At 56.7% G+C, this 13,191-nt stretch overlaps 1 protein-coding gene across 2 annotated transcripts in view; it reads left to right on the top strand.

The window, feature by feature from the left end:
* LOC113483193 (phosphatidylinositol 3-kinase regulatory subunit gamma) overlaps positions 1-13,191 on the top strand; it is an 84,442-nt gene that overhangs the window by 14,827 nt on the left and 56,424 nt on the right. For both annotated transcript variants that reach the window (XM_026854513.1, XM_026854514.1), the window contains 3 exons: positions 5,621-5,752; positions 8,613-8,814; positions 9,089-9,174. In XM_026854513.1, coding sequence (XP_026710314.1) covers positions 5,621-5,752; positions 8,613-8,814; positions 9,089-9,174 — 420 coding nt within the window. The remainder of the gene's footprint in view (positions 1-5,620; positions 5,753-8,612; positions 8,815-9,088; positions 9,175-13,191) is intronic.

A 13,191-nucleotide genomic window follows, 5' to 3' on the forward strand; every position in this document is an offset into this window, starting at 1 on the left:
GGGGGGGGGGGGGGGGGGGGGGGGGGGGGGGGGGGGGGGGGGGGGGGTGTCAGTGAACTGAGAGCCTCTGCTGCCACACAGCTGAGATGCCAGTGGGGCTGGTGAGTGAAGCATGGACCAAAGGGTGGTTGGGCTTATGTCGGCTCCAGAGAAGAATTAATTGTTTTAGTACACTTGGTGTTTAATTCAGACCCTTATGCCCTGAGAGGTGAGCAGGACTGTGAGACTCCACGGAATGTGGGAGTTGGAGTCACATGGTGGCACCAAAAACGGACTTAACAAAAGCTGCAGCCCTGCACGGGGCTGGGGGAACTCGCTGAAGGGCTGCAGGTGATGAGACAGCCAGGACCCCTGCTGCAGCCACAGGGAAACAGTTATGGGCAGAAAAAGAAGAAAGCAGAGCTTTAAACGGCAGTGTAGTGCAGCACTCGGTCCGGCTGCCCCCAGTGCTCCCTGCCATGCCCAGCTGCAGGGCTGCTTCATGGCCTGGGGGCATCTTTGTGCCCATCGTGCCAGGGGCCACACACTGACCCCCAGTGTCTCCAGCCCCCAGCACTCCAGCTGTCCCCTGTGTGTGGCTCAGGAGCCGCTTGGAGCGCAGGGGATGGGGCAAATCACCTGCAAAGTCCCCAGTGCCTGTGGACACGAGGTGTACGAGCCCCTCCGGTGCATAGGGGTGATGTCTTCTCACCCCATGCTCTGGGGTCCAGCTGCAGACACAAATACCGAGACACTTCCCCAGATGCACAGGCAGCACTGGGAAAAACCTCCACCACTGGCAGGGCCAGGCAGGAGCTGCCTGCACCCTGGGGTGCCCGGGCGAATCCGGCAGCAGCGTGAGGCGGATTGGAGCGGGGGTCTCCAGGCCTGCCATGCCTGAGCTGCCATCCTGCACGCTTTGATCGGGGGCCTCGGCGCAGTCTGCCTAGAGACACACTCACGTGCCCAAGAATTAGGTCAGGGCTCAGTGGGGATTAGTGAGTGGTGGTGGGCCCCAGGACTTGACTGGGGCTGCCGGGAGCTGCTGCTGGGCAGACGGGGCTGGGCTGGGGTGAAGAGCACCCTGGGGGGCCTCACACTGCCTGGATGCCCAGGGAGGGATCGCATCTCCATCCTCATCCCTGGGATGCCAGAGGGGGTTGGAGGCCACCGAGGACTCTGGTTTCCCCTGGCCAAGCTATTAACCCCACCACAATGACTTTACTCCCAAATCCGAGGCGCCCCAGTGCCTGGCGTGCTGCTTTTTATTTATACATGCAGTAGAAATAAAACTCGCGTCGTCAGAGCCTGGCAAGAAGCATGAGCTCATCTCTTATATTTGGTGGTGATGAAAGAAGGGTAAATAAACAGCAGCAGCATAGATGTCCCTCCCAGATCCATCGAGGTGGACTGGGGGTGAGCTTTTGCCATCCCCTCACATAGCTGCTGGGGAAACTGAGGAAGGGAACTGCCCTCGGGAAGCTGAGGGGGGGGGAAGGCAGCCTCACTGGGCACCCTTGAAAGGGCGTGCCAGCACCCCTGCCCTGGCTGAGTGCAAGATGTGGGTATGCTGAGGTGAAACCCAGCTGGCAGGGTGTTTGGGGCTGCCAGGAGCATGGGCAGGCAGTATCCTGGCAGCTTCCAGGTCCCCAGCACAGGGTACCAGTGGACTGGCTGAGAGATGTTATGATGATGCTGAATCAAAGCTGGGGAAATACTCCCTGATTCGGTGCACAGTTACTCAGTAAACTCCCACTGTGGGACAGCCAAGAGCCTCATATCAGGACCTCTGATTGAGTCTGGGGGCTGTACAGGTCCTTGTGCAGGCAGCATCTGTGCAGATGGGAAGCTATAGCCCCCAGAACTGGAGAAGAACACCCTGCAGCACCAGCTGACTGGAAGGGGTGGGGGAACTCCCCAGGCAGTTTTTAAGTCAGCCCCAGGTATGAGTGGTTTGGGTGCCCCTCTACCACAGGGACCACGCACCCAAGAGCATCACGCTGCAGCAGCACTTGGCAGCCAAGGTCCAGCTTAACCTATAGGACACCCTGCGGCACCTTGCTGTGAGAGGGGCCGTGGGTGCTGGGCAGGGTCTGCACGCTGTCACCCACATGCTGGCTGGGGATGGGGGCACAGTCATCACCTGTGGCCACATGCAGGGGACAGCTGGTTACCAGGACCCACTCAAGCTCCTCCTTCAAAGCAAACCCCACCACCTCCTCCTCACCACCTCTTGACTAAACATCCTCCACATTTACCGAAACTCTGGGCTTACTCACTCCTCCCTGGCTGGCTGCAGCTGCTGGGAGAGGTCCTGGTGTTTCCTGCCCAGCCTGACTCAGCCCAAAGCCCCGGCACCCCTCTGCCTGGGCTGGGATGTGGGGTCTGGCATCCCTATGGGAGGAGGCGGGAGCACCCATTGCTTTTCTCTCTGGGCCTGTGGTCATCCCATATACCCCTTCCCCAGCCCCAAATTTATTCCTGCTTTTCATCCCCCATGGACAAGAGATGCTCTCTGCTGGCCCCTGGCTGCTCATTTGCTCTGCCAGCAGGTCATCGAGCAGGTTGTGTGCTGGAGAGGTCCATATGGGGTTGACATTGGGGTTTTGGGGTGTTCTCCTTCTATTTGTGGCAGATGGATGGAATCCCTCTGTCATTCCCCCAGGGAAGGGACGGGAACATCTGGAGAGCAGCCGGAGAGCACTGACTCATCCTGCAGCATCATTAACTTCTTATAGCTGGTTATCATCTCTCTCTGATAAGGGGAGAGCAGCATCAGTGGGGTCAGGCTGGCAGTAATTGTCTGGGAAGGCTCCAGAGTTAACCCCTCCCCAGCTGCTGGCCGAGCCTCCCTGAAGTGCTGGGGTGTGGCCAGTGCTGGGGAGCAACCCAGAGCACCCCCCAGCTTGTGCTCTCAGCCTAAAGGGGAGCCCAACTCACCACGGCAGTGCCAGGGGAAGGAGGAGAGCTGGGGCAGGAAGATGTCACTGCATCTCCAGGAGGATGGGGGCAACAGGCTAATGGCTATTTCTAGCCAAGGTGCCAAGGGAAATGGTGCCATCAGCAATCAGTCCTTATTAGCAGGGTGTGAATCCCCCTCGTCTCCCCATCACGCTTCTGAGTGTAAAGATGTTTTTGAGTCTCGCTTTGAAACCGGCTGAGCTTTCCCTTTGAACACCCCCCCAAGCCCATGCCTAATGATGCAAACGAGCTAATTAGGCCACAGTGGAGCCCGGGGCTGATCGCCTGGGGCCAGCGCCTGGCAGCCGCCCCTTCCCTGTGCAGAAACAGCTTGGGGCTGCTCTCCCCAGTCCCCGCCAGCATCCTTAAGGCGAATGACAGTCCCTACAGAAACCTCCGCAGTGGGCAGGGGAGAGCAGCCAGGCTCATCCTGGGTGAAAAGGGCTTTGGGGTTTGCCCAGTGCATCCTACTGTTGGGAGAAGCTGTCTGCAATGCAGCTGCTTGTCCAAGCAACAAGATTCTGAGAACCCCCAGCAGCATCCCTGGGTTTTAGCCATATACTGCAGGGTTTCAGACCAAAAGAAGGGTTGGAGCATCCTGTGGGATTTCTGACCCCGCCCTCCTCCCCCTGCCCAGCTGGAGCCAACCTGCCAGCTCATTTCTTCAGGCAAGTGCTAGCAAAAATGGGGAATTAGTTGCCATCCCCCTGCCAACCCTGGTAGAAATAACCCTTCTGGCCAGCTGAGAAGGTCCAGAAGTGTGACTGGGAGATGTGAGCATCAGCATGGACCAGAGTGGGGCCGGGGTGCAGCAGGCGAGAGCTGGCACAGCCCTGCCCACCTTGAGCATGCAGAGGGCAGAGTGGCCCGTGGGGTGATGTGGTGACATTGCGGGGTGCTAGAAAGGCGGCACCCGTCTTTGTCCCAGGTCGTGTTTGGGCCACACTGGATGGCTGCCCACTCCGACATGGTGGCATCTCTCCCAGCTGTCCCCATGCTGCCCTGGAGCACAGTTCCCAGGCCAGCTGCCTGCTTGCTCCTGAAAATGAGGTAGTGTCTCCGACAGCTGGGTTAAAGGCTTCACTTGGGGCATTGGTCAATCTGTTTTCTCTGTGGTCTCCGAGCCAAATGGCAGGCACTGGCCATGAGGGACACACCACAGATTCTTGTCACTGAGCAAGCAAAGGAGGAGGCGGGTACGCTCCGGCGCTCCCTGGTCCACAGCAGGGACACCCCAAGGAGAGGAGATCAAGGTCAAGGTGCCCAAAACCAGCCTTTGCCAGGAGTCAGGGAGCTCCCCATCCTAGCCCTCCTGGCCAGGCAGCAACCAAAGCCTTGCCCTAGGTAATAGCTGTTCTACACCCTTTTGGGTTTATTGCTCCAGAAGGGAGCATGACCACATGCAGTCAGCTGAAATGGTTGGAGACTGAAGGCATTTTCTTCTGGAAAATTCTGGGCGATGAGATAGAGTATCTCCCAGTATGGCACCGATTTCAGGAAAGCTGTGTTTGGAGGTAAAGACCCAGAGAGGGGAGGGGAAGGGGGCTCAGAGCAGGGTAAGCCCACCATCTTCTTCTCAGTCAGAACACAACAGGCCATTTGGGGCCTGACACATCATCTTTAAGAAAGTGCAATATTAGCTCTTTTTTCAATATTCTCATTTAGAAGAAGCGAGAAATTTAGTTTCTACAAACGAACCACTTCAAATGATCCCAAATATCTTGGGCTTTTTTATAATCCCCCTGCCGCCCCAAGATTTCTCCTATGAGGAGAATTTCAAAATATTGCGTTTGGCTCCAATTCGAATCAAAGCCAGATTTTGAAACCTCCAGATCTTTGCAAAAGGGACCGTCACCCTCCGGGCAGCCACCTCCCGGCCTGGCCCAGCTAAGAGACCTCCAAGAAAAACGCATGAGGCAATACCAAAGGATGCAGAAAGCGTTCTTCACCCTGGACCCGGTGAAGCAATGTCCCCGCACTGGCCCAGCAACGGAGCCCAGATAGATGTGTCCCACCCTTTGGCTCCTTCTGGACTGTGGGACGTTTCTGCTCAGAGCACTGTCCCCATCCCAAGCCCAGGCTGGGTGGGCTCAGCCTCCCCCTGGCACTTTGCCCATCCCTGGAGCATCTTTCACTGCCTCTCCCGGGGTAGCTGCCTTTCGGGATGCACTCGCAGCATTTGGGCTCTCTGGGGGTGATGTGGGCCTTCAGCAACATGCATTACCTGGGGACCATAACCCCATCCCATAGATGCATTTTTCCAAGCACTTCCTCCAGGGCTGAGGTTGGCACATGGTGCCTGGCCCTTGATGGCCCGAGGGTGCTTGGGGCAGCCACTCAACCCGTCCCATGGGCGCTATCCTGCAGTGGGACCCTGATGGGATGGTGAGAGCCCCTGCCCCATGCACTGGATGTATAGTGCACACAAGGCAGAGACGCTGCCTCGTGCTCTCCATGGGCACATGGAACTCAGGGTCAGTGGAAACTGGGACAGGAATATTTGCTGGGGGGAGGGGTTGGCAGTGAAATCATGGGCTGCCACACCTGGGAGATGGGGGCATGGGCAAAGAAATCTCCACCCATGTCCTGAGGAAGGCCTGTGGGGGTGGAGGAGCTCCACACTCCATGCTGGAGGCACAAGATCATGGGCTAAGGGTTCCCGCTGGGTCTCTCCCTGCAGATGCCTCAGCTGTGGACATGGACCTGTACGATGCCCAGACGCTGTCGGAGGCCCTAAAGTGGTACCTCCAGGAGCTCCCATCACCCCTGATCCCTCCAGCTCTCTACAGCGACTTGGTCCACATGGCTCAAGGTAAGCACGGACAGGCTTCCCCTGCACCCATGACCTTTGAGGGGCTGGAGGAAGCTTTGGGAAGTTCCTAGAAAGGCTTTCCAGCATCTCCAGGGTGGCTCCTGACCCCATCCCTTGCCTGATGCTGCACTAAGGACAGATCCTGAGAAGGACTGCAGGGAGCACACCCCTGCACTGCAGCAGCATGGCAGCTTTGGAGAGATGCTTCAGGAAAGTGGCAGCTTCGCCCTGGGCATGGCATGGCCCTCTCCCACTGCAGTGCCCGGAGGAGGAGGAGCTGCCTACTGGGACGAGCGGCTCTCAAGGCTGGGTGATGCTGGCCCCAGAAGAAAGCATTATTATAATATTTTGGCTCTGCTGCCTGGGAATTTTTTACTGTAATCTCATTAACTCTTGGCTTTATATGGGCATAGAAAATTCTCTGCTTTTTCAGCTTAGTGCTGTTAGGAAGTGCCTTTAGGTCCCTGCAAGCTTTCCAGCCTCTCTGCAAATGTATGAGACTGTCAAGGTTTTGGTTTTATTTGAATTTTTTTCAAATAAACAGGACAGGCCTCATACCCAGGTCAGCAGAGTCACGGTCCATCCCAATGGGCAGCCTGTACCAAAACCCATTTCAAATGAGTCCTCACAGAGCCACTCCACTCCTCCCAGCCTGAGGCCTCATGGGCATTGCCAGGCACACACCAAGCCTTCCCCCACCATCTTAGATAGGAGCTGGACCACTCACCACCTTCGAAACTAGGATTTCCCCTTTTGCAGAAGCTCTTGTCTTGCTGCTGGTTGCTACAGTATCTGCCATCCCCGTGCATCACCTCCCTGCCCTAAACCAGATTAGCGCTTGGGTAGATCATGCTCTTGGTTGCCTTAAGAGGCACCAAAAGATCACCCATGGCCAGACCAGAGTGGCCTTTTCCTGCTATATCCTTGTGGGAAAAGTCCGTGGGCTCTTTGTGGCCTCCAACAAGGCAGGAGGGACACACAAAGAAGATGAAGGATAACTCACACCCCATCTTCCCTGCCCTGCGCAGAGACACAGAACCAGGAGAAATACACCCGGGGCCAGTGTCACCGACACTGCCTTCCCCTCACCCGTTGGGGAGAGGAGAAATCAAAGGCTGTCTCCTTTCCAAGGATAAAAACGCAATTAGGAAGCAATTAGCTGGGTTGCCTCGTTAAGCAACTTCAAAGGGAAGCGCCTTTCCCCACAGCCTGCACCAGAGTGGGCTCTGCTCCTGGCACGATGGGTGCGGAAGGAGGAGGAGGAGGCAGGAATGGAGGCAAAACCAATGGGGATTTCTCTGGGGCTTTAAAAAAAATAAATAGAAATCCAAGTCTTTCAGGAGACAGCGCTGGTTTTTGGCAGTCTGCCCTGCAAGCAGGCTCCTTCTGCCCTGCTTGAGGCTGCAGGCTGGAAAAGTGGCGAGCTGACCACCTGCAAAAAGAGGTGGAAAACATCCCCAAATTCACCCTTTGGCTGTGGACTTTCCCCCAGCAGCAATCCCTGGGTGAAAAAAAGGTGCAAAAAGCAGCCGATCAGGCTAGGAGAGGTCTGAAGTGAAGCTGAACATCCTGTGGGAGCAGCTTGTTGGATACGGGGGCACACAAACACCCCATCACAATCCCAACTGGGTTGCAGACATGCTCAGGAGGGTACCCAGACCCACCACCCCTCTGGTTCTGGTGCACCTCAGCCCTGAGGATGGATGCTGGGAGCTTGCTGGGCATCGGCCAAGCCTCAGCCCGGGTGCAAAGAGCCGTGGGGAGCTGAGTCAGCCCTGGGCCGAGGCGGGCTTTGAAGCCGGCTGAGAGCAATACAGCCCTGGGGACCTCCCCGTCCCCCGCAGATGAAAAGGCCAGGCCAAGGAGGGATCGAGGATGGCTGGAGAGCAGCTGTTTCTCGTGCCCGGGGCAGGACCATGGTCCCAGGCCGCTGAGCTCACAGCTCACAAGACTAGGGAGCCCTGGCCAAGGCTGCCAGAGGGCACCAGGGACGTGGGGGCATGCTGGTGGGAACACTGTGAGGCTGTGGGACTGCTCAGAGTGCCCATGACAGGGGTCCCGGCAGCACCTCCATCATGTGCAACACCATTAGGTGCCTGCTTGTATTCACATGGGCAATTCCAGCATCGCTGGAAGTAGCTGCCCCCTGATGAGCCCTCCCTGCTGCTGCATTTCAAGGGGCAAGAGAGGCCACGCAGGGAGGGCTGCAGGGACCTTGCTGCAGCCATGCCTGTAGCTCTCAGCCCAGGGGCAGCTTTTTCTCTCCTTAAAAGCCTTTTCCCTCCCAGCTTGCTTTTACTGCAGGGGAGGGCTGAGCCTTTTAAATTCAGCAGATCTTCCAGCTGGTGGCTGTTTCCCCCCTCGGCTTTGCTCTGCCTTTTCCAAGGTTTTGCAGGGCAGAGCTCTCACTGTTCTCTGTTGGAGCAGCAGCAGCAGCGCTGAGTGTTTAGGTGCAGATCCTCCAGATGAGCTACTCGGCCCACCATGCTCCCTCCCTGGCTGTGCTGAGAGGGAGGATGTGTCATGTCACCCTAAAATCTGATCTGGGGTGGTGTGAGAGGGTAAATGGGGCTGGCAGCCTCCAGCAAGAGGTGGCTGAGACTCCCAGGGCATCACCTCTGAGTGCCCTGTGCTCTCTGGAGTAACTCTGTGTCCCACAGCCTGTCTGTGGAAATGGATGGCTTGCAAAGAAATAGTCAGGGGGTTTGGAGGGGAGGTTGAGTTCAGGGTTTCTGTGGGGCTCTGTGTGTAGTAGAGACCTGTCACAGCTTGTGCCACACGTGCTGGCAGGTGCTGGACTCTCATGAGAGGCAAGGGGATGCCCCCACCTCCCAAATTGACTTTTCTTCTCCTGTTGCAGAGACCCCAGGCCTGGAGGAGTGTGGCCAGCGAGCTAGAGCCCTGTTGGCCCCCCCGGCCCTGCCACAGCCCCAGGCACTGCTCCTGCGCCAGCTCGCCCGCCACTTCTGCCGCCTCTGCCAGGGCACCCGCCGGAGCCGCCTCTCACCCCGGCTCCTTGGGGAGCTCTTCGGGGAGCTGCTTCTCCACCCCGCAGCAGCCAGGTGAGGTGCCCCTGCCATGTGTGGGACAGGGTGGGTGAGAGAAGGCTGCCCACAGCCAGGCACGGGCACACTAGCCCCCAACCAACCTGGGCTCAGCCCCAGCGTGTTCCAAAGGAGGAGTCTGGAGCTGAGACCCCCCCATCCCAAATGTGATGCTCTGACATCACACCACACGAGATCCCTCAGGGCAGCTGGCTCTTGTCCCAGAGGTGTGGGGGTCTCTGGGGAGACTGAGCTGCTGGCACCCTCACAGACTCCCCATTTCTCCCCACAGCACTGAGGCGAGCCCTGAGCTCCGTGCAAGGATCCTCGAGTCCCTCATCGTGGCCAGTGAGGCAGCAGAGGTGCCAGCAGCCCCTGGTAAGAGATGTGCGGCTGGTGGCAGAAGGGAGGCAGCGGGAGTGACATTTGGGGAGGTGATAGCAGCAGGTTACGGGGCAGTTTCGGAGGCGGGTGTGGTGACAGGAAGGTGCCCACATTCCTGTGGTGGTGCGTGGATTGTGCTGGCTCCCTAGCCAAGCACATTGTTCCCATTTCCCTCCCTCCTTTCTCCTCAAAGATACTGGTTTTGGAGCACTTCTTTGCAGACCCTCAAAAGGTTTGCAGCTGTTTTCTTGCTTAATGTCTGTGTTGCTGCTCTTTGATTCCAGTGTGGTGCAAGCAGGTCCTGCTCCCCCATTCTGGGGGCTCAGTAGGTGTGGGTGCTCTTGGTTGGGGGCTGCTGCACAGCTTGTTTTGGTGAACAGTGATCTGGATGCAGTCTGGGAGGAAAAAAATACCAACATAACCATAAAATGTCAGAATGGTACTTGCTACAAGATCAAATCTAGGTTTATGATTTTTGACTTGCATTTATTTTTCATATGTGCAGAATCGCACTGTGTCCATCAATGCACTGCTCTTCCCCCATGGGGCATCCCCAGGATGGGGATGAGGATGGGCACTTGTTCCCCACCTCTCCGTCTGTGGGAAAGGAGCTGGGAGCGTGTGTTTTTCTGTGGATGGTAATGATCCCACCCAGCCTTCACCCCCCGGGACTGCAGTTCTGCCTCTTTTATTACCAACACATGCATTTGCCTCCAGCACCTCTTTGCTCTTTACTTGTGCTCTGGTGGTTGAAGTCTTAGGTTTCTGCTGGCCACCTTCTCCTAGCTTCTTGGTGGCATCTCATGCCCCATCCATGTCCAAAACCGAAGCGCATGCCCCTTGTGCCCTCTGCAACACTCCAAGGATGGGAGGCAAGCAGTTCATCCAGTCAGGGACGTACATGGGAGGGAGGAAGGTTGCTCAGTGAACAGAAACCGCAGACCTTGAGGACCACAGAGATCCATCCCTGTGGGATCCCATCTCCAGGCAGACACCGAGATCCGGCTGTGTCTCCATACAGAGCTGGCCAGACCCCCAGGAGGCACAACTGCTTCCAGCCCTCCTGCTTGAAGATATGTCAGCACTGGTCCCAGTGAATCCTGCCTCCTTGTGATGTATCTGGGTCCTTGTCATCACCCTGCCTCCCTGGGGGGTGGCCGGGCAGGCAGGATTACGATTCTTAATATTCCTCGTAAATCAGCCCTTTCAGACCTGTCATCTTATTTATTGCTCTCCCCCAAGCTCTCACCCACGAGTTTGTCGAGGTCCGTATGTCTCTTCCACCCGCTGATCCAGATGTTGGGCAGCTGCAGCCCAGCAGTCCCCAGGGTCCCCGCTGTTGTCCCCAGATGCTGTGTTGTCACCGGTTGTCCCCACCCAAAACTGAGCAGAGGGGTTGGGCAGGATCCCGGGGTCCTTATTCCCTTTCTGGGCTAAAATCTCCTCCATGGGCATGTCCCCATGTGGGTACCCCACAAGTGTGGGGCAGGGCATGGGGCACCTGGGCTTGCTGCCCCACAAGCTGCTTTACTGCGGGACTTTAGACAAGTCCTGCCACCTCCCCTCTCTTCATACCTAAAAGCAAGGATATTATTACTTGGCTGTCATCACATTAGGATGTTGGGAAGCTTAATTAAATGCCTGCAAAGCGTTTTTGAGAGCTGTGGATGAAAGGGGCTATATATAAAGTGGAAAGAATTATTATTAGCGGTGGGGTCTATGTCCCAGGCCCACTCCCATCACCCTGGCCCCGGTCTGCTGTGTCCCGGCACCGTGATTATTTTCGTGCGTGTGTGGAGTTGTGGTTTTATAATTATACATGTAAAATAGCTATAAATACCCTGCAATAACACGGCGGGTGTGTGCACATAGCACAGGAATAGGAGTTGGTAGCTGACACGGAGGAAACTGCGGTGTGACCTCATTCTGACTCAGGCATAAATATACCTCGTGTGAGCGGGCGGCTGGGGGGTTTGGGGGCATTTGGGGGGTTTTGGAGGCCGCTTGCGGGCTGCAGGGACAGTGGCTGCCTTGGCAGTGAGGGTCATGTTTTGGGTGAGGTCTGAAGCTGGCTGTTAACACTGGGGAGGCTCCTGCAGGGTTGAGGTCCTCCCTCTTCCATGTGTTCTGGGGCTGGTAGGAGGCTTGGATGTGAAAATCATCAAGAATAAAAATGTAAATTATGAAATTTCTGGAGGGGCTTCCTTGGGTGGATTTGTTGTTGTGGAGTTTGTGGAATCCCTTCCCGCAGGCACTGCTCCTGGAGGGTCTCTGCAGCCACCCGTAGATGGGATGTGAAGGGGAATGGCATGGGATGGGTCCATGATGGCTCCTGAAAGCTCTTCCTAGTGACTGGGGGATACAGCATCGGGGTCATGCTGGAGGTACTAGTTTGCATGGGGCCATGCACTGGTTTGCACGGGCAATGCCACAGATCAGTGGCAAAGCTGGGACGGAGCCTGGAGCCAAGTGGCATTTAGGCCACCTTGCTGAGCTCTCCAGCAAGCCCCCAGCTCTGGGCAGCCACCCCCAGCCCAGGGGCACAGGGACATTCCTCAGCCCCATGAGGACCCAGAGGTGGGCACACAGAGCCCACAGCAGGACCCCAGAACGTGCCCGGAGCTGTTTCCCGAGCAGGGTGAGGGGGCAGGGGAAAGCAAAGGGAAGAAGTGATGCAAATACCAGCTCAGCTGAAGGAAGATGACTTCATCTCCTTTTCCTCTCCTGGTGCTATTTATAGCCACTTTAATTTACTCCCCTTTGCTTTATTATCTCTCCAGCAAGCCGTTAGCCCTCAGACAGCAGGATGCCTTTACTCACCATGCAGCACAGAATTCTGAAAAAAAAAAAAACACCACCACCGAAAAAACCCAAAAGCAGGGGTGGAAGGCAGGGAAAGGCAGCAGAGCACTGGGGGCAGGAACATCACTGTCCTGTGGCATAGATTTCTGGAGAAAATGAGAGGATTATGACTCCTTTTAGGGAAAATAGTGAGAATAAGGTGAGGGAGATGTCGTCTTCCTCCTTCAGAGCAGTGGCTGGAGGAGACAGGACTAGCAATGCCAGGGTCTCCTCCTCAACCCAGGACAGGCACTGCTGTTTTGCTGGACCCTGATGAGGCAGGGGGACGCCCTGCTTCCCCAGGACCCCCAGCCCAGTATAATGCCATTGGGTGGGGATCAGGCTCCAGCACCCAGCCCAAGGGCCTTGAAAACACCTTTCCAAAGAGCAGGTTTGGCAGACACATGCCACAGGGAAACTGAGGCACAGCCTCCCCATGGAATCACTTTCCCACCAGCTCCAAATCTGGTCCTTGGTGGGGTCGGTCCCCAGATGCCCAGCCGTGAGCCCAGCACCACGGTACCTAACATCCCAGTAGGGATGGAGGCCATAGGGCTGTGGTGGGTGACTTCCCATCACATCTTCTGATGTGACACACTGGGCACTTCCCAGCCTGAGCCCCACGCAGGCACCTCTGTGACAGCATCACTGCCAAGCAGGACTGCCACGTCAAACCAAATTAGAAGTATCTGGCTTTGAAGTTTTTAATTAACTTTTTTCCTGTTTGCTTTCTTCTGAATCCAAGGGAAAAGACCATCCTCTCACTCTCCCTGGCTCATGTGTCAGCGTGTCACAGCAGAGGTTGCAGACTTGGATGTGCAGGAGGTCAGGAGGGAGCAGAGGGCTTGCCAGGAGGGGCCAGCCCAGGGTGGGTGCAGACCCCCACCTGTCCGGGATGCTGGGGACCATGTACCATGTCCAGGTGCTGCCCTGCCTGCACAGAAGCATTCCTGCACAGCCACGAGCATCCCACTGCTTGGCATGGCACATCAGCTGCAGGGTGTCTCCAGTTTGCGTTACTCCTTGGCGTTCCATCCCCTTGGGGCTGCCGATGGGGAGCTGATGGAGGTTAAAAATAGCCAAGAAAAAATCCAACCCAAAAACCCCTGGATGGAGGGCAGCATGGGGAGGCCATGGCCAAGTTGCAGAGAAAACAAATTGGGGGGGGGG

The sequence above is a fragment of the Athene cunicularia genome (assembly GCF_003259725.1).
Source record: "Athene cunicularia isolate RWA chromosome 8 unlocalized genomic scaffold, athCun1 chr8_part1, whole genome shotgun sequence".
Lineage (NCBI taxonomy): Eukaryota > Metazoa > Chordata > Aves > Strigiformes > Strigidae > Athene > Athene cunicularia.